The sequence below is a fragment of the Oncorhynchus mykiss genome, chromosome 20, assembly GCF_013265735.2.
Source record: "Oncorhynchus mykiss isolate Arlee chromosome 20, USDA_OmykA_1.1, whole genome shotgun sequence".
Taxonomy (NCBI): Eukaryota; Metazoa; Chordata; class Actinopteri; order Salmoniformes; family Salmonidae; genus Oncorhynchus; species Oncorhynchus mykiss.
The window spans coordinates 35,877,217-35,904,130 of NC_048584.1; the positions used below are offsets into that span (position 1 = coordinate 35,877,217).

The window sequence follows — 26,914 nt, forward strand, 5'->3', positions numbered from 1 at the left end:
TAAACATATTTGTCCACATAATTTGAGAGAAATAAGCTTTTTGTGCGTATCGAACATTATCTGGGATCTTTAATTTCAGCTCATGAAACATGGGACCAAAACTTTATATGTTGCGTTTAGATTTTTGCTCATTGTTGTTGGTCTACAACTAGTCTATATGAGGTTACAATTGCAGTTTAATAACAACCAGAGCCATATAAAGCAATAGGCAAAAATATCCTTCACGTTGGAACAAAATATTACATGACAATGGATGCGTCCCAAATGGCACCTGTATTATAGGACCCTATCAAATCTGCCATGCGGAGAACGCAGACAGAATCATGGAATTCAGACATTAAAACAGGAATTCAACAATATTCAAAAATGTATTGAACTTAGTAGGAAATCAACTAAATATATTGAATTTATTAGAAAATGTATGAATTTGCCCTAGATTATCATAAGAGATTAACAAAATACATAATTTATTCCTATTTTCCTTCAACTTTCTGAATAGGCAATGCAGGAATGACCCTCTCTGTTTTACACTGTCACACCGAGAAGATTGAACGACAGCTAGTCTTTTAAGTAAACTGCGGTGTCTTAATCCAATAATAGCTGAAAGATATCAGTTTGTCTCTGTGAATGGTTTGTCCTCTGACAAATCAACTGTAAATTTCGGTGTTCCTCAAGGTTCCGTTTTAGGACCACTATTGTTTTCACTATATATTTTACCTCTTGGGGATGTTATTCGAAAACATAATGTTAACTTTCACTGCTATGCGGATGACACACAGCTGTACATTTCAATGAAACATGGTGAAGCCCCAAAATTGCTAGAAGAATGTGTTTCAGACATAAGGAAGTGGATGGCTGCAAACTTTCTACTTTTAAACTCGGACAAAACAGAGATGCTTGTTCTAGGTCCCAAGAAACAAAGAGATCTTCTGTTGAATCTGACAATTAATCTTAATGGTTGTACAGTCGTCACAAATAAAACTGTGAAGGACCTCGGCGTTACTCTGGACCCTGATCTCTCTTTTGAAGAACATATCAAGACCATTTCAAGGACAGCTTTTTTCCATCTACGTAACATTGCAAAAATCAGAAACTTTCTGACCAAAAATGATGCAGAAAAATTAATCCATGCTTTTGTCACTTCTAGGTTAGACTACCGCAATGCTCTACTTTCCGGCTACCCGGATAAAGCACTAAATAAACTTCAGTTAGTGCTAAATACGGCTGCTAGAATCCTGACTAGAACCAAACATTTTTATCATATTACTCCAGTGCTAGCCTCTCTACACTGGCTTCCTGTCAAAGCAAGGGCTGATTTCAAGGTTTTACTGCTAACCTACAAAGCATTACATGGGCTTGCTCCTACCTATCTCTCTGATTTGGTCCTGCCGTACATACCTACACGTACGCTACGGTCACAAGACGCAGGCCTCCTAATTGTCCCTAGAATTTCTAAGCAAACAGCTGGAGGCAGGGCTTTCTCCTATAGAGCTCCATTTTTATGGAATGGTCTGCCTACCCATGTCAGAGACGCAAACTCGGTCTCAACCTTTAAGTCTCTACTGAAGACTCATCTCTTCAGTGGGTCATATGATTGAGTGTAGTCTGGCCCAGGAGTGGGAGGGTGAACGGAAAGGCTCTGGAGCAACGAACCGCTCTTGCTGTCTCTGCCTGGCCGGTTCCCCTCTTTCCACTGGGATTCTCTGCCTCTAACCCTATTACAGGGGCTGAGTCACTGGCTTACTGGGGCTCTTTCATACCGTCCCTAGGAGGGGTGCGTCACTTGAGTGGGTTGAGTCACTGATGTGATCTTACTGTCTGGGTTGGCGCCCCCCCTTGGGTTGTGCCGTGGCGGAGATCTTTGTGGGCTATACTCGGCCTTGTCTCAGGATGGTAAGATGGTGGTTGAAGATATCCCTCTAGTGGTGTGGGGGCTGTGCTTTGGCAAAGTGGGTGGGGTTATATCCTTCCTGTTTGGCCCTGTCCGGGGGTGTCCTCGGATGGGGCCACAGTGTCTCCTGACCCCTCCTGTCTCAGCCTCCAGTATTTATGCTGCAGTAGTTTATGTGTCGGGGGGCTAGGGTCAGTTTGTTATATCTGGAGTACTTCTCCTGTCCTATTCGGTGTCCTGTGTGAATCTAAGTGTGCGTTCTCTAATTCTCTCCTTCTCTCTTTCTCTCTCTCGGAGGACCTGAGCCCTAGGACCATGCCCCAGGACTACCTGACATGATGACTCCTTGCTGTCCCCAGTCCACCTGGCCGTGCTGCTGCTCCAGTTTCAACTGTTCTGCCTTATTATTATTCGACCATGCTGGTCATTTATGAACATTTGAACATCTTGGCCATGTTCTGTTATAATCTCCACCCGGCACAGCCAGAAGAAGACTGGCCATCCCACATATGCTCTCTAATTCTCTCTTTCTTTCTCTCTCTCGGAGGACCTGAGCCCTAGGACCATGCCCCAGGAATACTTGACATGATGACTCCTTGCTGTCCCCAGTCCATCTGACTGTGCTGCTGCTCCAGTTTCAACTGTTCTGCCTTATTATTATTCGACCATGCTGGTTATTTATGAACATTTGAACATCTTGACCATGTTCTGTTATAATCTCCACCCGGCACAGCCAGAAGAGGACTGGCCACCCCACATAGCCTGGTTCCTCTCTAGGTTTCTTCCTAGGTTTTGGCCTTTCTAGGGAGTTTTTCCTAGCCACCGTGCTTCACACCTGCATTGCTTGCTGTTTGGGGTTTTAGGCTGGGTTTCTGTACAGCACTTTGAGATATCAGCTGATGTACGAAGGGCTATATAAATACATTTGATTTGATTTCATAATACACAGGAAGCCTGGCCAAATCTAGCTGTAAGCAAGAGGGTCGGATCTGCTGGCTAGTAGCCTTTAGTGATGATGCCAATGATAACCTTCAACAATTAAATGTTAACTACAGAGTAGTCTATGTGGGCCTGACAGAACAATATTATGATTATTTGCATCAATGCAGTGGCGATTTGTTTATCAAACTCTGCAATTACATGTGCACTACAGAAACACCACTAACCAAACAAGTAACTTGCTGGTGCACACTTGAATTAAAGGGCATCAACATCCAAAAATGAACATTTCTTAGATTTTTCCCAAACCTCAAAAGAGGTCTCCTGATCTGGTTTAAGTATGGTTGTGGACTTAGAACAGACAATGTTGTTGTTTTTCTATTAAAAAAGTGTGATTTTGAGAGTGAAAACCTGAAAAAACTAAATGGAGAAAATGGAATTTGGGGGAAAAAAATGTATGGAATTAGGCAAAAAATAAAACATTTACATAAGAACCTACTATTCTCCGGCCTATATACAGTGGGGCAAAAAATGATTTAGTCAGCCACCAATTGTGCAAGTTCTCCCACTTAAAAAGATGAAAAAGATGAGAGAGGCCTGTAATTTTCATCATAGGTACACTTCAACTATGACAGACAAAATGAAAAAAAAAATCGAGAAAATCACATTGTAGGATTTTTTTATGAATTTATTTGCAAATTATGGTGGAAAATAAGTATTTGGTCACCTACAAACAAGCAAGATTTCTGGCTCTCACAGACCTGTAACTTCTTCTTTAAGAGGCTCCTCTGTCCTCCACTCGTTACCTGTATTAATGGCACCTGTTTGAACTTGTTACCAGTATAAAAGACACCTGTCCACAACCTCAAACAGTCACAGTCCAAACTCCACTATGGCCAAGACCAAAGAGCTGTCAAAGGACACCAGAAACAAAATTGTAGACCTGCTCCAGGCTGGGAAGACTGAATCTGCAGTAGGTAAGCAGCTTGGTTTGAAGAAATCAACAGTGGGAGCAATTATTAGGAAATGGAAGACATACAAGACCACTGATAATCTCCCTTGATTTGGGGCTCCACGCAAGATCTCACCCCGTGGGGTCAAAATGATCACAAGAACGGTGAGCAAAAATCCCAGAACCACACGGGGGGACCTAGTGAATGACCTGCAGAGAGCTGGGACCAAAGTAACAAAGCCTACCATCAGTAACACACTACGCCGCCAGGGACTCAAATCCTGCAGTGCCAGACGTGTCCCCCTACTTAAGCCAGTACATGTCCAGGCCCGTCTGAAGTTTGCTAGAGAGCATTTGGATGATCCAGAAGAAGATTGGGAGAATGTCATATGGTCACATGAAACCAAAATATAACTTTTTGGTAAAAACTCAAATCGTCGTGTTTGGAGGACAAAGACTGCTGAGTTGCATCCAAAGAACACCATACCTACTGTGAAGCATGGGGGTGGAAACATCATGCTTTGGGGCTGTTTTTCTGCAAAGGGACCAGGACGACTGATCCGTGTAAAGAAAATAATGAATGGGGCCATGTATCGTGAGATTTTGAGTGAAAACCTCCTTCCATCAGCAAGGGCATTGAAGATGAAACGTGGCTGGGTCTTTCAGCATGACAATGATCCCAAACACACCGCCCGGGCAATGAAGGAGTGGCTTCGTAAGAAGCATTTCAAGGTCCTGGAGTGGCCTAGCCAGTCTCCAGATCTCAATCCCATAGAAAATCTTTGGAGGGAGTTGAAAGTCCGTGTTGCCCAGCAACAGCCCCAAAACATCACTGCTCTAGAGGAGATCTGCATGGAGGAATGGGCCAAAATACCAGCAACAGTGTGTGAAGACTTACTGAAAACGTTTGACCTCTGTCATTTCCAACAAAGGGTATATAACAAAGTATTGAGGTTAACTTTTGTTATTGACCAAATACTTATTTTCCACCATAATTTGCAAATAAATTCATTAAAAATCCTACAATGTGATTTTCTGTATTTTTTTTTCTCATTTTGTCTGTCATAGTTGAAGTGTACCTATGATGAAAATTACAGGCCTCTCATCTTTTTAAGTGGGAGAACTTGCACAATTGGTGGCTGACTAAATACTTTTTTGCCCCACTGTAGTTGAATAGGGTTCGATTTGAGATGAAGACAATAACTTGCACGCTGTTTAAACTCCAGCCTGTGAGTAAGGAGTAAGTGGTGCCCATTCAGTGTACCTGCAGTATAACCCAGTGTCCTTCTCTAGCTGCCATGTTCAGAGCAGCCTCGGCCACCACCTCCTGGCCCTGACCCAGAGACACGTTGTGGAACTTCCCGTTGTCAAAGGTGAAACCCATCTTCTTACCTGGACCAAATGACAGGATGGCAGGTTAGACATGAAACAGATTAGGGTTCAAGGTCCTACAGCAAGTTTGTGTGTGTGTGTGTGTGTGTGCGTGCGTGCACATACCTAGAGCTTCCACATCTTTGAGGGGGTCGACTCCCGGGGAGAGGATGAAGAACATGGGAGTAGACGAGCTGCTCTCCTCAAATGATACAGCGAACTCCACGCTCCTCCCTTCCACGTACTTTGTACCCATCTTCTCCTCCACAAAAGTACTACAACACACAGAACAAACACTCAACATTACCAGAACAAACATCTGCTTCCTTTACACTGGTGTATGTGTGTGTGTCTTGTACCTGACTGCGTAGGACATCCGGTCCGGTCTCATACACCTCATCATGCAGAGTTTCTGGAGGCCCGTCTTGTTCTTCCACTCCTGAGGAAACTTTTCCTTCTCCGGAGCCTCCGACTCAACAAACTTCTTCCAGCGCTTTGCAGATCCCTCCATGTCCCGGTCCAGGTTCTTAAACTCATCAAACTCCGACAGGGCCTGACACACACACATACATACACAAACCTCTATTACTCAGCTATGCAGGTGGATAGTGTGTGTCAGTAGAGTGTGTGTGTGTGATTGTCTGTACACTCTCAGAAATAAAGGTGTACAAATGGTTGTCACTGTAGTGGTATGTAATTTGTATATTTAGTTATAGGTACATCAACGTACCCTTGCCCTTTTAGGGTACCACCACATTGACAAGGTAATTTGTTCCTTTTAAGTGGCAAAAAGGTTTTTGGGTGTTGTTTTAACACTGTAGGGTGTAAAGGCTTTTTGCATATTTCCCAGGATGTCTTTCAAGTAAATCTGAGTTACCAGTACCACCCATAACTGTTTTTGCTAGTGACTGAGACATGGTTGTGGCTTTCAGTTCTGTAGCCTTCACTAAGTTAATATTTGATCATTGAAATTAAACTCTTTATGACAACACATTACATACAGGTAACTGACAAAATAATGGAAACACTTCAGTAAATGAGGGACACAAAGTATATTGAAAGCAGGTGCTTCCACACAGGTGTGGTTCCTGAGTTAATTAAGCAATTAACACCCCATCATCCCACATGAAATAATACAGTTTACTATAGAATACTACAGTAATTACTATAGAATTCTATAGCAATGTCAGCCATGACCTTAGATATCTCTGTTTTCTATATATTTTGGTTAGGTCAGGGTGTGACTAGGGTGGGTACTCTAGTTTTTGTATGTCTAGGGGTTTTGTAGGTCTAGGGGTTTTTGTATGTCTATGTTGGCCTGATATGGTTCCCAATCAGAGACAGCTGTTTATCGTTGTCTCTGATTGGGGATCATATTTAGGCACCCCTTTTTCCCACTTTCTAGTGTGGGATCTTGACTATGTGTAGTTGCCTGTCAGCACTATTTTGTATAGCGTTTTGTTTGTTCTTTATTTGTTTTGTTTAGTGAGTTTCCGTTTATTAAAATATGTGGAACGCTGCGCCTTGGTCTCATTCATACGACGACCGTGACAAGCAATCTGTAGTATACTATAGTCAGCAAAAACACTACACTTTTTTAAATATAGTAAATACTACAGTATTTAATTTGCATATACCATGCCCATTCCCCTCCCCCATTTCACAATTTGTGCCACCCATAAGTGAGAAAGCTAAATGCCAAGTATTGACCATAGATTGTGTTCCCTACAGGTTATAGAAAAGAGCAGAAGCTCGGAACTATCTGTTCAGACCCCAGTATAACCTACCTACCTACCTACCTACAGTCTGGAAATTTTACTCTTTTAGTATTTCTCCAGTAGGTTTCCTGAAGGAGAAAGCCCACTTATATGTCAAAGATAATAAAACAAAAACACTATAGTAAATACTACAGTAATGTCTGCAAAAATACTACAGTACACTACAATCCGCAAAAACACTACATTAATTACTATAGTATATACTTCAGCTCTTACTACAGTAGTTCTACTATAATTAACTGTAAATACTACAGTATTAAAAAACTATACAGTGAATCCTACAGTAAATTCCACAAAAACACTACAGTAAATACTATAGAATTAATACCATTGTATACTATAGTATATTTTCATTTGGGATGCTTTGGGTCATGTACAAAAATGCTGGGCAGGCCATTATTTTGGCTACCATAGCTATGTCCCCATTGGATAACAATGCCCCAACCCACAGGGCACGAGTGGTCACTGAATAGTTGATTGCTCCATGCTTGATTGTTCATCTTGATCATAATAGATTCATCAAGTATATGGTTTGGCTACGTGGATTAATCTACACGCAGCCAGAGCCAGTAGCAGCAGCATCGCCCTTGCAAAAAAAACGCTACAGATTGGCAAGTGAAACGCACACTGGGCACTCTGATTGGACCAGCAAACTGTCAATCAACACAGGGGTGAGCTAGCAACAGATTGTTGATTTGCTGTACAGCTATAGGTTCCGGTGCAGCACAAACGTCAACATGTCGTGAAAGAGGATTGCCATAATAAATAAATATGCAGCTCCAAAAAAATGTGGTGATTAAGAAAATGAACACATTACTTTTCAAGCTCACCAGCAATGGTGGTAAAAATTACTAGCATAGGTCTACTGGTCTTTTGGTATGTAACAATTGCTTCATATTGATAATTTACTTATGAAGCTCCACTTACTGTGGAGAGCTATCTTTTTTGCAGGTGCATGTTAACAGTTGAATAAGATGAGAAAAAAGCAGGAACCCGCACACTGCCCTTGATTGTATCAATGATCTTTAATAAGCTTTATGTATCGGCCTTACGGCCTTCGTCAGGGCTTTTCAGGCTGTTACGTAAAGCTTATTAAAGAGCAGTGATCCTATCAAGAGCAGTGTGGGGTCCCTTCTCTTTTCTCATTTATCTTTGTGTAGCATAAGATCAATCAATGTGCATGCAAAAACACACATTGAAACAAACAATTCTAAAAAATGTACTTGCAATAGAGCATGCTGGGAAATATTATAATAATGGGTGAGGCTTTTGAGTGTGTGTGATGACTGTACCTTTATATTCAAAATATTGGGTACAAAAATTATACACTATTATAATAGATTATCAGCACATGTAACCTAAAAGGTACAGCACAGTACCATGTGAGATTATATGTGTACCTCTGAAAGGACATTATGCAAATGTTGATATTTTTGTACCCCTGTTTACAATACTGTACTCTAACCGTACTCTTTCTTCTGAGAGTGTAGAGTGTGTGTGTTTGCGCTGTGCCCACCTTGATGCCACCCCAGCCCTGGTTGGCCAAGAAGTCAACCGGAGAGCCCAGGCCAGCTTTGTACGGGAACCTCAGGAGGAAGTCCAGCTCAGTAGGGTTGATCTCCTTCTTCATCAGCAAGATCTACACAAATAAATAGTATTCTCATCCACCAAGCAGAAATGTTCTACGTAAGTATATGGGCCTATGTGTGTCACCAAATGTCACTTTGATTCTGTAAGTTCCTATTTTGTCAAAAGTCATTCTGTCTGCATCCCAAATGGTACCCTATTCCCTATTTAGTGCTCTAATTTTGACCAGGGCTCATAGGGCACCCTATTCACTAGTCTGTCTGGTGTGTTTTCTGACCTGGAATGCAACCTGAGCGATGAAGGTAAGCTTGTCCCTCTCAAACAGGCTGCGGTTGGTGTACATGAACACAGAGTAGGTGATCTGGTCTATCAGGTTGTTCACTCTGTGTTTCACCTCGTCCGCCGGCTCTGTAAGCATGATGGCCACCTCAAACACAACACTGAAAGCCTACACACACAGACAGACACACACACACAAAACCAAGTTTTCATCAAATATTAGTACTTAGAGGTTGATAATAAAGTATTGAGTATTGAGAGTGTGATTCTAAAGTCCTGTGAAGTGTTACCTTGAGGGAGAACTGGTAGATGGGGTTAATTTTGTTCAGGTCGTTGAGGATAAAGTAGAGCAGGGCAGCTCGTATTGATGCAGGTCTGTAGTTCTCTCTGGCCTCGTTGATCTTAACCTCTGTTATCTTCGCTTCGCGCACCTGAAGGCCACAAACCCAAACATTCTCCACTCACCTTCACACCATAATAGACCATCATTAGAGGTAAGTGTGTTTGCGTGTGTGTGTACCTTCTCCTCGATCTCGGTGGCGGTTGCCTTGGTGATTTCCAGGTTCTCTACGAGGGCGGTGTCTCCCAAAAAGTTTCCGGAGGCAGCCGAGAGGCGAGCCAACAGAGAGTCCTCCAGCTGCTTCAGCACAATCTTAAAGTTGTTTTGCTGCTTGGTCAGCTCAGCCTATATACACATCGCAGAGCAACGGGGACAGGTTAGTCACAGCACCCGGAGTAGATTAAAGGTGCGCTTAGATGCTGATCTTGGGTCAGTTTTGCATTTTCCCCACTAATGGTTAAAACGGTTGGGGAATGTAGAAGCTGATCCTAGATCAGGTTGTGTGGTTCCCAACACTTCACCCCGGAGCCACACCACCTACCACTCATCCTGAAGAAATCCACTTGAAGACAGGGGAACTGACTTTTTTTTGTGTCACAAACCATATCAATTATATTGGATATCATTTTTCATTGCTTGATTTGGCTTGCCCTCTCCACACACACAAAAATAGTTCTGCAGTGCCAAATAAGGGTTATTTGGCTTGTAACCATAGCGGATCCCTTTTGGAGTGCTATATAGAACCCTTATTTGAAGGTACTATAAAGAACCATGCTCATAAGGTTCTAAAATAAACCTTTATTGTGCAATAAAGAACCCTTTCCTAAACGACAAAGAATCATTAAAAAACGGTTCTAGCAAAGGGTTCTTTACCTTTATGAAAATGGTTCTATAAATAACCTTTCTCGATCTCAAAGGTTCTACAAAGAACCTTTTGAAGAACCATACAGTTTTTATTTTGGTTAGCCATGTTAAATTGTAAAAATCATTTAGTTCTATTTGTAAGTAAAGGAGGCTTTGTTGTGAAATTGGAAGCCGATTCTAGATTTAATTTTGGACTGGAGATGCTTAATGTGAGTCTGGAAGGAGAGTTTACAGTCTAGCCAGACACCTAGGTATTTGTAGTTGTCCACATATTCTAAGTCAGAACCGTCCAGAGTAGTGATGCTAGTTGGGCAGGCGGGTGCGGGCAGCGATCGGTTGAAAAGCATGTATTTAGTTTTACTGGCGTTTAAGAGCAGTTGGAGGCCACGGAAGGAGTGTTGTATGGCATTGAAGCTCATTTGGAGGTTTGTTAACACAGTGTCCAAAGAAGGGCCAGATGTATACAGAATGATGTTGTCTGCGTAGAGGTGGATCAAGGAATCACCCGCAGCAAGAGTGACATCATTGATATAAACAGAGAAAAGAGTCTCCCCGAGAATTGAACCCTGTGGTACCCCCATTGAGACTGCCAGAGGTCCGGACAACAGGCCATCTGATTTGACACACTTAACTCTATCTGAGAAGTAGTTGGTGAACCAGGCGAGGCAGTCATTTGAGAAACCAAGGCTGTTGAGTCTGCCGATAAGAATACGGTGAATGTAGTAGCCTTCCTTATGGATCATATTGTTGCAAAATTTGATTTGCAGATACATTATATGACCAAAAGTATGTGGACACGTGCTCATTGAACATATCATTCCAAAATCATGGGTTTTATGGAGTTGGTCCTCCCTTTGCTGCTATAACAGCCTCCACCCTTCTGTGAAGACTTTTCACTAGATGTTGGAACATTGCTGCGAGGGACTTGATTCCATTCAGCCACAAGAGCGTTAGTGAGGTTGTGCAATGATGTTAGGCGATTAGGCCTGGCTCGCAGTCGGCGTTCCAATTCATCACAAAGGTGTTCATTGGGGTTGAAGTCAGGGCTCTGTGCAGGCCAGCCAAGTTCTTCCACACCGATCTCGAAAAAACATTTCTGTATGGACTTCGCTTTGTGCACAGGGGCATTGTCATGCTGAAATAGGAAAGGGCCTTCCCCAAACTGTTGCCACAATGTTAGAAGCTGTAGTTTATGCTTTCAGTACTAGATTAATTCTCTGACCCTTTGATTGGGTGGACAATATGTCAGTTCATGCTGCAAAAGTTCTAATAGGTTGGAGAATGTCCTCCAGAAGTTATCATAATTACTGTATAAGTCTATGGAAGGGGGTGAGAACCATGTAGGCAGTATACCATATTTTATGATATACCGGTATTGATGCATGGACCGGTTTGGATTTTTACTTTACCTTCTATACCGGTATTTTAATATTTGGTTGTTAAATGTGATATGCCATGTGTAATGTCAATGTTTATAGTTTACTTCGCTACTTCAGTCATCTCTCTTCGCGCCACTTTCCACACAGACCTAGCCATGCCCCCTGTCACTCAAGGAGCGCATTTGATGTTCCTCAACCACGAGACACGTTTAGTCTGCATGGTCAATGCAGCACATGCAAAAATGTTGATAACAATGCTGTTTTTTTTATAAATCCACTAGTGTTCTACAATGACACTATTAGCTTGTGTTTCTTACATCAGCAAACAGCTAGTTCGTCTTTTCTTAGCAAGTTGCCCTAAATCTTGTGAGATGATAATTGTTAGTCGCTAATGCTAATAGCTAGCTAGCTAATAAATGTACTGAGTAAGAGCAAACGTAGCTAGCTAATACAGCCTGAAAATACTAGTGATGGTGTAGACCTAAATCGGCATGTGGTTTATGCAACAGTATCTTCTAAATCAAAGAGGAATATCCAAAGCAAGAATATGTTAGCTACATGAAGTAACTAAGAGAAAACATGCAATGTAGCCAAAGCTTATAGGGTCCCCTAGGAAACACTTTATTTCCTACCCTGTCACAATAACCTCCCTGGCATTTTAATTCGTTGTCATCTCAAACAACTACTACTACTACTAAAACTACTAAAACACTACTAAAAGTGCTCACTATTATATCCTAACTATAGAATTAGAATAGTCATTCTATTTCCATGATTCCAACAGTTTTTCTTGAAATCGCAAGTCAAATCGCAATTGCAACATTTGGTTAAAAATATGTACCAGATTATTTGTCCATGTAGCCCTATGTGGCAGTGTGGACATTATCTCAATTGAGCAGTGGTGTAAAGTATTTAAGTAAAAATACATACTTAAGTATTTTATTTTTTGGTATCTGTACTTTTTTGGGTTTGTTTTTTGACTACTTTTACTTCACTATATTCCTAAAGAAAATACTGTACTTTTTACTCCATACATTTTCCCTGACACCTAAAAGTACTCGTTACATTTTGAATGCTTATCAGGACAGGAAAATGGTTCAATTCACACACTTGTCAAGAAAAAAAAAACAGGAACAGGCAGTTAACCCGCTGTTCCTAGGCTGTCATTGAAAATAAGAATTTGTTCTTTACTGACTTGCCTAGTTAAATAAAGGTTTGCCTAGTTAAATAAAGGTAAAAAAAAAAATATATATATATTTTTTTTTACCTTTATTTAACTAGGCAAGTCAGTAAAGAACAAATTCTTATTTTCAATGACAGCCTAGGAACAGCGGGTTAACTGCCTGTTCAGGAGCAGAACGACAGATTTGTACCTTGGGGTTTGAACTTGCAACCTTCCGGTTACTAGTCCAACGCTCTAACCACTAGGCTACCCTGCCGCCCCAATATCCCTGGTCATCTACTGCCTCTGATCTGGAGGACTCACTAAACACAAATGCTTTGTTTGTAAATTATGTCTGAGTGTTGGAGTGTGCCCCTGGCTATCTGTAAATGAAAAAAAAAAACAAGAAAATGGTGCCATCTGGTTTGCTTAATATAAGGAATTTGAAATTATTTATACTTTTACTTTTGATACTTAAGTACATTTGATCAATTACGTTTACTTTTGATACTTAAGTATATTTAAAATCAAATACTTTTAGACTTCTACTCAAGTAGAATTTTACTGGGTGACTTTCACTTTTACAATTTTCTATGAACGTATCTTTACTTTTACTCAAGTATGTCAATTGGGTACTTTTTCCACCACTGCAACTGAGTGCAGGAAATGCAGAAGTGCTGAAACTTGTTTTGGTTGAAGTTTAATTGAACAGTATAAAACAATAAGATTGGAGAAAGGCTCATTGAAATCACTTAGAATGTATGTGTTGCCATCCTAGTGTTAACGGTGTGAAATGGCTAGCTAGTTAGCGGGGTGCGCGCTAATAGCGTTTCAATTGGTGACGTCACTCGCTCTGAGACCTTGAAGTAGCCTACCTTACTCTCTGTGCTCTCTCATCTGGCAACAGCAGACTTACAGTGGTACATGCACACACAGAGTTGTAGGCTACATGTGGGAGCTCTTTAGCACCTTGAAAATACGCCTCGGTAGGAGTAAGCTATGATTTGATGTTCATTTTTTCCCCAGATGTTGTCTTGGTGGCAACAATTAAGCAGCTGTACAACATAGAGGAAACACTGTATTCATCTCCGGTCACATTTTTTAAGACCATTGAAAACTGAATTTAAGACAAGACGGCCCAAGTCCATAACAAACCGTTTTGAGGACAGCCGTTTTAACAAACCCCTCATAGAGTTTTCTGTCTGTTGCTGTTCTTGTTAAGTTGGATTTGGCCTGCTCAAAGTGCGCTTCGAAGTTAGACCGAAAGAGCTCGCCACCCAGCATGGCCTCCGCCATAGCCTACAGTTCTTTATTCTTCTCCCCACCGCCAGAGAGAAGACAGGGAGAAAAAACCATCATTTACCTAACTCTATGCTGCTATAAATATTTATTTGGTTTGTCATTCTCTCATTTTTAATGGAATTTGAGTGGTTATTTAATATATTTGATTTGGAATTTATCAGAATACTTTTCCAGAAATAGTTTTGCCACCTCTAAGTATTCTCAAATTGGAAAAAGTAAGGGAGCACCACTCCCCCACACTCTACACCCCTGTCTACAGGTGTAGACAACTAAAAGACATTGTGATTAGATGTTCCCAACCACGTCCGAAAGTAGGCAGACAGGCATTGTGAGATATCTTAGGCTGCGTTTATACAGGCGGCCAAATTGAAATTTTTTTCACTAATTGGTATTTTGACCAATCAGATTTGAAAAAGATCTGATGTTAAAAGATCTGATGTGATTGGTCAAAAGACCAATTAGTGTAAAGAAATATCAGAATTGGGCTGCTTGTATAAACGCAAGCTTACAAGAGTAGAAGAATACCTGTCAAATAATTTGCATACAGGGAGGATATCTGGTCACAATGTGGACACAGTGGACGGATAAGAGACATTTTACTACCATGTGTAGATGCAACAGCTACAATCAGAATGTAGATCAGATCAGAACAAAGGACGCATGCTAGCTCTAGGTATAAAAACGGCTTCTGTCACCTTGAGCTCTTCCAGGTCTGGCCGTTCCTTAGCGACCACGGCGGCTAGCAGCTGGTCCTCCAGCCCGTCTCTGGTAACCAGGAAGTTGATGAGCGTACACTGAGCCTGCATCTCAGGCTTGTAGTGAGGGTTGAAGTACTTAGTGTGCAGGATGAGACGGAAGCTAGGGCTGTACTCTACCTCCTTGTCTCCTATCCGGATGTACCTGCCAGACAGAATGCATGAGAGAGACTGGAGGACAATTTTGTTTTTATTGGATGGCAAAGAAATATAATACATTTTAGGTGTGGCCCTCCGGACCTCAGTGAAGACCGAATGTGGTCCTCAAGGAAAATGTGTTTGACATCCCTGCCCTATGTGGAGTTATTGTGTGTGTCCGAAATGGCACTGTATTCCCTAAGCAGTGGACTACTTTTTACTGGTCAAAATAATATATATCGCATTAGTACCAGGTCAAAAGTAGTGCACTAAATAGGGAATATGGGATGCAGACATTGTGAGGAGTCATAGTGGCCCAGGGAGGGGTGTCAGAGGGCTGTAAGTGGTATATAGAGGTGATGATGACTTACTTGCCCTTCTTGATGGTGTTCCTGCCCAGTAAAGGGTCCAGGACGGGTTCTACATTCTCACTGATGTTCTCTAACAGCAGAGTGTCTCCGTTAGACACAGCGCTCTCGATGCTGTCCAGGTACCTGCACACACACACACACAGGATAGGTAGTATATCAATGCCTGGTCAACAAGACCACACACTGGCTACTCTATCAGGACTGTGTGTGAGAAGGACTGACCCTTTCTGTCCCAGCCGGATGACTTTAAGGTTGTCTCCGTATTTCCTTTTGATCCACTTGATTCCCTGGAGCTGGGCATCCACGATGAGCGGCCAGCGTTCCGTGTTGCACAGGATGGTGGCGTTCTCAATGGACATGCGGTCACTAGGCAAGCCCTGGTTGCTCCAGGCAGCGATGTCTGCGTCATCTGTCAGCAGCATCAGGGGGTCCAGACCCTCTGTGATCGGGATGGGGACCTGGGAGAGGGAGGGTTGGAACAGGAGATTACTACAGTATACTACATCTGCATCACTTTGCTGGTTACCTTGAACTCTCTGAGGTAGTGTTAGGAGTGTGTGGTGTACCTTGAGCTCTTTGAGGTAGGGCAGCCAGTACTTGTCCATGAGCTCAATGCGGTACTTCTTGGTGAAGTAGCCCACGTAGGAGACGAAGGCAGAGATGAGCATGACGTCCCCACTCAAAGTCTTCTCCTGGATCTTAAACTGGGCCACCGACTCTGACCAACGCACCTTCTCTGAGGCCAGACCTCCCACCAGCCTGCCAGAGAGAGAGACACAGTCACACCAGGTGTCAATATGACAGTTATCAAAGATGGTAGACTAAATCTTATTAAATCAAAGATATAATTTCAAATTCTAAAAATATTAAAATATCTCTATACTTATACTGAATCAAATGTTCAAAGACACAGTTTGAATTTAAACCAGGAAGGCACAGGCAGTGAGTGTCATCCCATGTCTGTGGTTGTGTTTTGTGGTGCAGTGCTGTACTGTACTGTAGCTGCACGTCACCTGTTGGCCAGGGAGATGGTCTGATTGGTGGCGTCTGCTTCCTGTTGACACCTCAGCTTGTCCGATGTGGCCTTCTCAAACTCCGATGTCAGTTTGGCCAGGTTAGCATTCAGTTGCTAAATACAAGACAACAACATCCCTCTTTCATGGATAATAAGACCGGGAGGGTGAGAATAGAAAGACAGCAACATTTCTGTTTCACAATGGAATTATTCTATTCTACACTGTAAGTTTATGTCAACTTGAGTCAAATCAAAGAAACCAGCTGCAATATGATTTCTAGTTCACTCAACTTAATAAGAAAGTTCTGCTAACATACATTCCTGGATTGTCTCAACACATTTGTCAAAGTTGAGTAAACTAGAAATCGTATTGTAGCTGGTTGCCTTGATTTTTTAAAGTTGACTCAACTTTTGATTTCTAGTCCTCTCAATTTAACAATGCAAGGATATCATCAGCTAAATTATTTAAGCTCCATGGACCAATGTAGCGAATTCGATGGGTAGCCCCGACCTGGTCCAGCGACGGTCAACCCAATACCTTAGCCATTACGCCAAGAGAACCGAAGTTGGATGAACTATAATAAATATTTTTACGTTGCGGGTCTCAGCAAACTAAACTCTATTGTGGGATCAACTCAGCTATTTGTGTTGCAGGATTTCAAATTCAACTCACACTGAGCAAAAATTTTATAAAATACAATTGTATTTGTCACATGTGCCGAATACAACCTTACAGTGAAATGATTACTTACAAGCCCTTAACCAACAATGCAGTTAAGAAAAATAAGTTTTAAGAAAGTATTTAATAAACTGAAGTAAACAAATTAAAAATTAAAAATGGAAAAATAACAAATAATTAAAGAACAACAATAAAATAACAGTAATGAGGCTATATACAGGGGGTACCGGGAAAGAGTCAATGTGCAGGGGCACAGGTTAGTCGAGGTAGTATGTACATGTAGGTAGAGGTAAATTAACAGAGAGTAGCAGAAGCGTAGAAATGGGGGGGTAGCCATTAGAAGCTGCCTTTTAATCCTAGACTTGGCGCTCCGGTACAGCTTGCCATGCGGTAGCAGAGAGAACAGTCTATGACTAGGGTGGCTGGAGTCTTTGGCAATTTTTAGGGCCTTCCTCTGACACCGCCTGGTATAGAGGTCCTGGCTGGCAGGAAGCTTGGCCCCGGTGATGTACTGTGCCGTATGCAGTACCCGCTGTAGTGCCTTGCTGTTGAGGCTGAGCAGTTGCCATACCAGGCTGTGATTTGGACACCAAGGAACCTCTCAACCTGCTTCACTACAGCCCTGTTGATGAGAATGGGGCCGTGCTTGGCCCTTACTTTTCCTGTAGTCCATGATCACGTTGAGGGAGAGGTTGTTATCCTGGCACCACACTGTCAGGTCTCTGACCTCCTCCCTATAAGCTGTCTCATTGTTGTTGGTGATCAGGCCTACATCTGTTGTGTCGTCGGCAAACTTAATGATGGCGTTGGAGTCGTGCTTGGCCATGCAGTCATGGGTAAACAGGGAGTACAGGAGGGGACTGACCCCTGAGGGGCCCCTATGTTGAGGATCAGTGTGGCAGATGTGTTGTTACCGACCCTTACCACCTGGGGGCGGCCCGTCAGGAAGTCCAGGATCCAGTTGCAGAGGGAGGTGTTTAGTCCCAGGATCCTTAGCTTAGTAATGAACTTTGAGGTCACTATGGTGTTGAACGCTGAGCTGCAGTTAATGAATAGCATTCTCACGTAGGTGTTCCTTTTGTCCAGATGGGAAAGGGCAGTGTGGAGTGCAATAGAGATTGCGTCATCTGTGGATCTGTTGGGGCAGTATGCAAATTGAAGTGGGTCTAGCGTTCCTGGGATTATAGTGTTGATGTGAGCCATGACCAGCTTTTCAAAGCACTTCATGACTACAGACGTGAGTGCTACGGGTCGGTAAACATTTAGGCAGGTTACCCTGGTGTTCTTGGGCACAGGGACTATGGTGGTCTGCTTGGATTACATCTCCGGATTACATCTTCCAACTAAAGGCAACCGTGACAAAGAGAGGGAGAAGCATCCATCCATGTATACGGGTAAGAGAGTCTAGCAAGCTACATTTTCAGATATTACGCTTTTCTAATTTTGTCAGAAAGTCGTTTTAATTTCAAGTTAAAGTGTACTGTTAGCTAGCTAGCTAACGTTAGCTGGCTGGCTAGCTAGCTAACGTTACGTGTATGATCTGTGTAGTAATATTATTTGTATCTCAGAGCCATTTGCATTGCTAGTTATAGCCTAATGTTAGCTAGCTAACATTGAACCTGGTTGGTTAGCTACCTGCAGATTCATGCAGGGTAGTAATGTTATGAGTTGGGATTATGGTTAATTGTTTAGCTAGCTAGCTACATGTCTAAACAAAAGACTCCACTATGCAAGTAACTATTTCACTAGAATGTTTATGATGTCACTGATAGCCGTGGCTGGTAAATTCGCTCTGGCTATCTACTCCGATTTCAGAGCACTCTCATCTGAGTGTGCCAGAGCGCAGAATAACTGACGAATTTACGAACGTTAAATATGGCTGTGTGTAAACATTGGCAAAAAAATGCATAATTAAATTGTTGCCAGCAGCACAGATACATTCACCAACGCTCTGGATAACATAAAAACAGCCTAACCAGGTCTAGGGCGAGTAAAATGGTCAGTGAGCTGTTCTCTCATTTCTGTCTGGAAGTAGCTAGCAGGCTAGCCAACGTTAGCCAGTTAGCTTGGGTGCTTGACTGCTGTTGTTGGGTCAGAAAGCTCAGACCAACCCTACTTTTTGGCCAGAGCTTCCAGTGTGCGCTCTGAACGCTCCAAGAGGCGAAACGCTCTGAATTTACGAACACCCAGAGCACACTCTAGAACAAACCCATAGTATAAGCCAGCCTTTAGTCTTGAAATCTTTGGTTGTTTACTACATAGCCTCACATGTGAATCCTTAAAGAGAGGGGTGGGGCTAAAGCTTTTAAGAGGGTGGGAATGATGCTGAATGGGTGTAGACAAAGAAGAGCTCTCCAGTAGGTACCAAAACATAGATAGGGCCATTTTTTCAAAAGTGAGGTTACACGTTTATCAACTTTCAATGCAGAATTACTTTCCCATTGTTCCCACTGTAGTGTATGATATACCATGTCCTAGCTCTGAGTCTCTCCTTTTATCCAATGTAAAAAACACCATTTCAAATCGAGCCGATCGGTCATATATAAGTGAATTCGCCAAATACTTTTGGTCCCCTAAAATGGGGAGATTATGTCCAAAAAGTGCTGTAATTTCTAAAAAGTTCCCCTGATATCGATGAAAATACCCTCAAATTAAAACTGACAGTCTGCACTCTAACCTTTTAGTCATTGTATCATTTCAAATCCAAAGTGCTGGAGTAAAGAGTCCCCCAAAAATGTCACTGTCCCAATACTTTTGAAGCTCACTGTAGATGCACATCTTAAATCAGGTTACAGACCAGTTAACTAGGCCTAAGACCCCTAGATTTAGCGAGTGCAACTATATTAGAAGGCTAGTTAATCGGTTTTGTAACAATTCTATTGTATTCTCTCACATTGATCTTGGTCTTGATGATGGAGAGTTTGTCCAAGGCAGCGGCTAGCTCAGCATTGGCCTGGGCCAGAGTCTGGCGTTTGGGCTCCACATCACAGTACACCTCGTAGAACATCACAATGTTGATGCACCACGAACACAGACCTGCAGCAGCAAGTGACTTAGAGCGGATGTATTCTGGCTCGAATGTGGGGTCGTTCTTAAACGGTCTGCACAGAGAATAAAAAGAAGATACACACAAAATCTATCATCAACAAGATATAAAAGAAAATAAGGGGAAAAGGGACTCAAATCTTCAGAGAAATAAGGATTTCCTGATGAATCAGCTAAAGTGTTTGGATGTCAGCTAGGTTTGTGTTTCTCACTGGAAGGCCTTAATGCAGGTGTCAGGGATGTTCTCCTTGTTGTAGTTGATCAGGGCATCCAGGAAGGCGTCCACCTTAGCCATGATGTTCTTGGCAGCCTTCCAGCTCTTGTCTTTAGGCACTTTCCCTCCGGGGGCCATCAGGATCATCACAGCACCCATCACGTTCACCACCGCCTCCGGAGGTGAGCCAAACGACTTCAACTCTGTCAGGTTGTTCTGCAGTACAGGGGGAACAGAGCGGTTATGCGACACACAGAGTCACTTAACTCACTGAACAACACATACATACACTCTTCAGCATTTTCGGCTCACTGCAGGAGTTTCAATGCTCGATTCCTTCCTCTTGTTAACTATCCTAGAATGTGTTGAAAGCTCTATACATACATACACACACACGTTATGTTCTATCACCGTGGGGCCCTAAAATGAATTTCCATTCAAATTCCCTAAACTTAACTATAACCACTAACTCTTTACCCCAACTCTAATTCTAACCCAAACCCCTAAACTTAAAATAGCCCTTGTCCTCATGGGGACGTGGGAAATGGCCCCTCCGGGAGAATTTTCCTTGTTTTATCCTTGTGGGGACATTTGGGGATTTTAGAAACCAAAACCCACACACACACACACATCCAGACCTTGTTGAGAGTGTTGAGAGCCTCCTGGGCAGCCAACAGGGCAGGTTCTGCTTTGGCCAAGTCCTCTTCACAAGACCTCTGTTTCTCTCCCACATTCTTGGCAATTACTTGCACTTTGAGCTCCTCATCGTTGGCTATGACCTTCTCCTTGGACACTTTCTCTGTTTCCACACCGACCACCTCGATGAGCTTGTCAGCATCCTCATTCTTCTGCTTGAGCTCCACCTCCTGCACGGCCAGCTTGGCCTTCAGATCATCCACCTGGTGGAGGGAACACACACATCAGAAACAGAACACAACTACACACACATCAGAGACAGAAGACAACGCTGTGCAACACTTCTGCAGGTTGTTCATCATTGGTGTAAAGGAGAATATGTTCTTAGTCAACTTCATTGGTAAATTCAAGTTTGGTGGGTTATAAATGTACCAATGCCTAATACAGTAATGACTAGTGGTGGGCACCAATATCGATAATTCGATGATATCGATTTCGTTTGATATCGATATGACGTAGGCATGATATTGTTTAATACTTATTTTACCCGCTTTCTACACTCTTTTGTAAAAATAAATAAACGCACCAGCATTTCCTGCCGCACTCGGCGTATGGCTAGCAGAGCAAAGACATAGCATGGGCTCACCCATGGTGTCACGTCCTGACCTTAGTTCCTTATTTATGTCTCTGTTTTAGTTTGGTCAGGGCGTGAGTTGGGGTGGGCATTCTATGTTTTGTAGTCTAGGTTTTGTATTTCTATGTGTTTGGCCTGGTATGGTTCCCAATCTGCTCCAGGTTACCACGCTGATTGGTCCTTTTTTGGTGGGTAGTTGTTTTCTGTCTCTGTCTCTGTTCCAGACAGGACTGTTTCGTTTGTTGCGTTTTGTTCTAGTGTTCAGTGTAATTAAAAGATCATGAACACGTACCACGCTGCACCTTGGTCCTCTCCTTCTTCCACCAACGACAACTGTTACAGAACTACCCACCAAAAAAGGAACAAGCAGCTTGGTAACCTGGAGCAGAGGGTTCTGGACTCCTGGACTTGGGAGGAGATTTTGGACAGTAAGGGACCCTGGGCACAGGCTGGGAAATATCGCCGCCCCAGGGAAGATCTGGAGGCAGCTAAAGCCGAGTGGCGGCGATATGAGGAGTTAGCACGGCAGCGCAACAGGGACGAGAGGCAGCCCCAAAAATGTATTGGGGGGAGCACACGGGGAGTGTGGCTAAGTCAGGTAGGAGACCTGAGCCAACTCCCCGTGCTTACCGTGGCGAGAGGTTGACCGGGCAGGCACCGTGTTATGCCGTGAGGCGCACGGTGTCCCCAGCATCGAGCCAGGAATAATGAAGCCGGCTCCGCGCATCTGGTCTCCAGTGCGTCTCCTCGGCCCGGGTTATATGGCACCAGCCCTACGCACGGTGTCCCCGGTTCGCCAGCACAGCCCAGTGCGGTCTGTTCCACCCCGCCGCACTTGCCGGGCTACAGAGGGTATCCAGCCAGGACAGGTTATGCAGGCTCGGTGCTCGAGACCTCCAGTGAGCCTCCACGGTCCGGTCCTTCCGGTGCCTCCTCCACGCACCAGGCCTCCTGTGGCAGCCCCACGCACCAGGCTGGGTGCGCCCTTCACACCGGCGCTGCCAGAGTCGACCTTCACTCCGGCGCTGCCAGAGTCTCCCGTCTATTCGGGGCCCGCTGAAAGGGTCCCCAGTCCGGGGTCGCCGCTCCAAAGGCGCCAACTAAGTGGGCCCAGACTAAAGTGGAGTGGGGTCCACGTCCCGCGCCAGAACCGCCACCGCGGACAGATGCCCACCCAGACCCTCCCCTATGGGTTTAGGTTTTGCGTCCAGAGTCCGCACCTTTGGGGGGGGTACTGTCACGTCCTGACCTTAGTTCCTTTTTTATGTCTCTGTTTTAGTTTGGTCAGGGCGTGAGTTGGGGTTGGCATTCTATGTTTTGTAGTCTAGGTTTTGTATTTCTATGTATTTCGGTTGTGTTTCAGTGTTCAGTTATTGAATAAATTTAACATGGACACTTACCACGCTGCGTATTGGTCCGATCCTTCTTATTCCTCATCAGAAGTGGAAGACAATCGTTACACATGGGACTAGCTTGCTAACTCTAATCAAACAAAAATGTTGTCAAAACTTGCAAGATAATCCTTATGGCCACAATGTATTTCATGTTTCATCCATACATTTATTTGTTTCTTCACGAGTCAACCACCCTCACCTTATAGCAAACAATGGTGATGGAACAAAGTAGAAGGCAACAGACAACTGCTGGTGGAAAACTTTCTCACATTGTAAGAAAGCTAATAGTTGTTGTGCCATACATGTGTTCTTTACATTCTTTAGTTAATACTTGTGCACACTTCATCTGGTTTTAACAAACATGTTTGCAGTTAGGCAACTGGATATTTTTGCTTTAGTTAACGTTGCCTAACCCCACAACCCCAGCTAGTCAGCAAGCCAAGTACAGTGCCTTGCAAAAATATTCACCCCCTTGGCATTTTTCCTATTTTGTTGCAGTATAACCTATAATTTAATTTGATTTTTATTTGGATTTCAGGTAATGGACATACACAAAATAGTCCAAATTGGTGAAGTGAAATGAAAAAAAAGAACTTGTTTCAAAAAATCATTTGAAAAAACGGAAAAGTTGTGCATGCATATGTATTCACCCCCTTTGCTATGAAGCCCCTAAATAAGATCTGGTGCAACCGATTACCTTCAGAAGTCACATAATTTGTTAAATAAAGTCCACCTGTGTGCAATCTAAGTGTCACATGATCTGTCACCTGATCTCAGTATATATACACCTGTTCTGAAAGGCCCCAGAGTCTGCAACACCACTAAGCAAGGGGCACTACCAAGCAAGCGGCACTATGAAGACCAAGGAGCTCTCCAAACGGTTGTGGTACAGATCAGAAGTACAGATCAGGGTTGGGTTATAAAAAATATCCGAAACTTTGAACATCCCACGGCGCACCATTAAATTCATTATTCAATGGAATTAATCAGAGAGGCAACAAAAAGACAAACGATAACCCCGAAGGAGCTGCAAAGCTCCACAGTGGAAATTGGAGTATCTATCCATAGGACCACTTTAAGCCGTACACTCCACAGAGCTGGGCTTTACAGAAGAGTGTCCAGAAATAAATAAGCAAACATGTTTGGTGTTCATGAAAGGCATGTGGGAGACTCCCCAAACATATGGAAGAAAGTACTCTGGTCAGATGAGACTAAAATTGAGCTTTTTGGCCATCAAGGATAACGCTATGTGTGGCGGAAACCCAACATTTCTCATCACCCAGAGAACACCATCCTCACAGTGAAGCATGTTGGTAGCAGCATCGTGCTGTGGGGATGATTTTCATCGGCAGGGGCTGGGAAACTGGTCACAATTGAAGGAATGATGGATGGCTTTAAATACAGGGAAATTCTTGAGGGAAACCTGTTTCAGACTTCCAGAGATTAGAGACTGGTTCACCTTCCAGCAGGAATATGACCCTAAGCATACTGCTAAAGCAACACTTGAGTGGTTTAAGGGGAAACATTTAAATGTCTTGGAAAGGCCTAGTCAAAGCCCAGACCTCAATCCAATTGAGAATCTGTGGAATGACTTAAAGATTGCACCATCAGAACCCATCCAACTTGAAGGAGCTGGAGCAGTTTTGCCTTGAAGAATGGGCAAAAATCCCAGTGGCTAGATGTGCTAAGTTTATAGAGACATAACCCAAGGGACTTGCAGCTGTAATTACTGCAAAACGTGGCTCTACAAAGTATTGACTTTAGGGGGGGGTGAATAGTTATGCACGCTCAAGTTTTCTGTTTTTCTGTCCTATTTCTTGTTTGTTTCACAGTAATGGTATTTGAATGTTTGGTTTGTTAAATGTGATACGCCATGTGTAATGTCCATTTGTATAGTTTACTCCGCTACTTGAGTCCTTCCTCTCCGCTCTCTCTCTCCATGCCGCTTTCAACACCATAACTAGTTCCACCCCGTCACTCTAAGAGTATTAGTGAGGCCGGGCATTGATGTTGGGCAGGCCAATCAAGTTATTCCACACCAATCTCGACAAACCATTTCTGTATGGACCTCGCAAACAGTTGCCTCAAAGTTGGAAGCACAGAATCATCTAGAATGTCATTGTATGCTGTTAAGATTTCCCTTCCACTGGAACTAAGGGGCCTAGCCCGGACCATGAAAAACAGCCCCAGACCATTATTCTTCCTCCACCAAACTTTACAGTTGGTATTATGCATCGGGGCAGGTAGCGTTTTCCTGGCATCCGCCAAACCCAGATTCATCCGTTGGACTGCCAGATAGTGAAGTGTGATTCATCACTACAGAGAACGTGTTTCCACTGCTCCAGAGTCCAAAGCAGTGGGTTTTACATGACTCCAGCTGACGCTTGGTATTGCGCATGGTGATCTTAGGCTTGTGTGCGGCTGCTCAGCCATGGAAACCCATTTCATGAAGTTCCCGACGAACAGTTTATTGTGCTGATGTTGCTTCCAGATGCAGTTTGGAACTCAGTAGTGAGTGTTGTATTGCAACCGAGGACAGACAATGTTTTCACGCTACGCAATTCAGCATTCGGCGGTCCCGTTCTGTGAGCTTGTGTGGCCTACCACTTCGCGGCTGAGCTGTGGTTGCTCCTAGACATTTCCACTTCACAATAACAGCACTTACAGTTGACAGGGGCAGCTCTAGCAGGGCACACAATTGACGAACTGACTTGTTGGAAAGGTGGCATCCGATGACGGTGCCACGTTGAAAGTCTCTGAGCACTTCATTAAGGCCATTCCACTGCCAATGTTTGTCTATGGAGATTGCATGGCCATGTGCTCGATTTTATACAGTACACCTGTCAGCAACGAGTGTAGCTGAAATAGCTGAATCCACTAATTTGAATGAGTAGCTTTCCCAACACAGTCGGATAGAGATGGAACGGGCACAAATGATATAGAAATCTTAAAATTAAGATATGATATTGATACAGTATAAAATGTAATAGCCTGTTTGTGTTACATTTAGTGCAGGTGGATAACTAACTCCCAGACCGCGTGAGTGGTGGTATACTGTATATCTGACCTGAGCAGAGGTGTTCTCCAGTTTGGTTAATCCGTTCTCCAGGCGCTCCATCTTGGACAGCAGCTCGCTCCTCTTGACGGCCAGGAGGTTCTGGTAGAGTTTGATCTGCTCCAGGAAGGTCTTCGGCGTGGTGTAGTTGTAGCGACGGTCTGACAGCAGGTAGGACTTGGACATCTCATTCACTGTCTTATGGACAAAGGCCATGAACTGACTCAGAGAGTCCTTCACCTCGGGCTGGGGGGAGAGAGAAAATCGTACACACAGGAATACAGTAAAAGCTAGATGAGGCAACTCAGGGAAGGGGCTAGGGATTGTTTTGGAAGGGGGTTGAGGGGTGTATAACGTGTCTTCCTCACCATGATGCCCTCTGTCTCGGAGAGGAAGCGAGCACTGACAGACACCAGCGCCTCCTCTGGCCACTCGTGGAACCAGTCAATGGAGGTGCAGTTGACCACGGCAGGGAACTTCCTGGCTCGCACCCTCAGAGTGGATCCCACAGGAGAGAAACACAGGATCACCTACAGGACGACACACAAGCGCACACACTTTACCCAGCTAGCATATTTGGTTCCTTGGAAGTTGTGGGAATGTATGTTTTTGGTTTCACATTGGTTGTGGCAATGAAGCCATACGTTTCCTGACCGGTAAAACTAAACGCTTTTTAAATGCTCTGAAAACAGAAGTGAAAATGTAGCCTGATCTGGGAATGTTAATTTTTAGGTTGCAGGAAGGTTCTGAGAATGTTTTACTCTGGTTCCCTGAAAGTTTGCCTGGGAGGTTTTATTAACGCTCTGAGAACGGAAATTATTTGAAGGTAATTAAATAACATTATGCGAACATTCTCAAAATGTTTTATGGTTATTATTGAACTTTTTAACACTCTAAGAATGGAATCTAAAGGTTATTTGTAGGTTTTTAACTAACTTCCTTAAACCTTTCACTTAATGTTTCAATAATACTTTTAATACCTCATCACTATCCCTAACTATTTTGGGGAAACTTTTTTGAACTCCAAACACAGATAGGACACATGGAAATGTATTTTCTCATGCATTAATCATGCATTTAATTTATTGTGACACGGCATCAGTGATAATCCAAAATCCTGTGGTCTTCTGTTAT

The 26,914-nt window shown here is 43.3% G+C and overlaps 1 protein-coding gene and 1 non-coding gene across 2 annotated transcripts in view; one reads left to right on the forward strand and one right to left on the reverse strand.

The window, feature by feature from the left end:
• The window catches only part of LOC110499416 (dynein heavy chain 17, axonemal), an 86,765-nt gene that overhangs the window by 12,566 nt on the left and 47,285 nt on the right, over positions 1–26,914 (reverse strand). The window contains exons 53-69 of the mRNA XM_021576549.2: positions 26,149–26,310; positions 25,793–26,026; positions 20,700–20,960; positions 20,060–20,277; positions 19,696–19,903; positions 16,122–16,237; positions 15,675–15,867; positions 15,331–15,566; positions 15,109–15,231; positions 14,540–14,744; positions 9,318–9,482; positions 9,088–9,228; positions 8,796–8,966; positions 8,448–8,570; positions 5,513–5,706; positions 5,280–5,428; positions 5,047–5,174 (exon numbers count right to left, since the gene is read on the reverse strand). Coding sequence (XP_021432224.1) covers positions 5,047–5,174; positions 5,280–5,428; positions 5,513–5,706; positions 8,448–8,570; positions 8,796–8,966; positions 9,088–9,228; positions 9,318–9,482; positions 14,540–14,744; positions 15,109–15,231; positions 15,331–15,566; positions 15,675–15,867; positions 16,122–16,237; positions 19,696–19,903; positions 20,060–20,277; positions 20,700–20,960; positions 25,793–26,026; positions 26,149–26,310 — 3,027 coding nt within the window. The remainder of the gene's footprint in view (positions 1–5,046; positions 5,175–5,279; positions 5,429–5,512; positions 5,707–8,447; positions 8,571–8,795; positions 8,967–9,087; positions 9,229–9,317; positions 9,483–14,539; positions 14,745–15,108; positions 15,232–15,330; positions 15,567–15,674; positions 15,868–16,121; positions 16,238–19,695; positions 19,904–20,059; positions 20,278–20,699; positions 20,961–25,792; positions 26,027–26,148; positions 26,311–26,914) is intronic.
• On the forward strand, positions 6,964–7,017 carry LOC118942471. The gene has a single exon (XR_005038407.1). It is a non-coding gene; the product is annotated as a U7 small nuclear RNA (small nuclear RNA).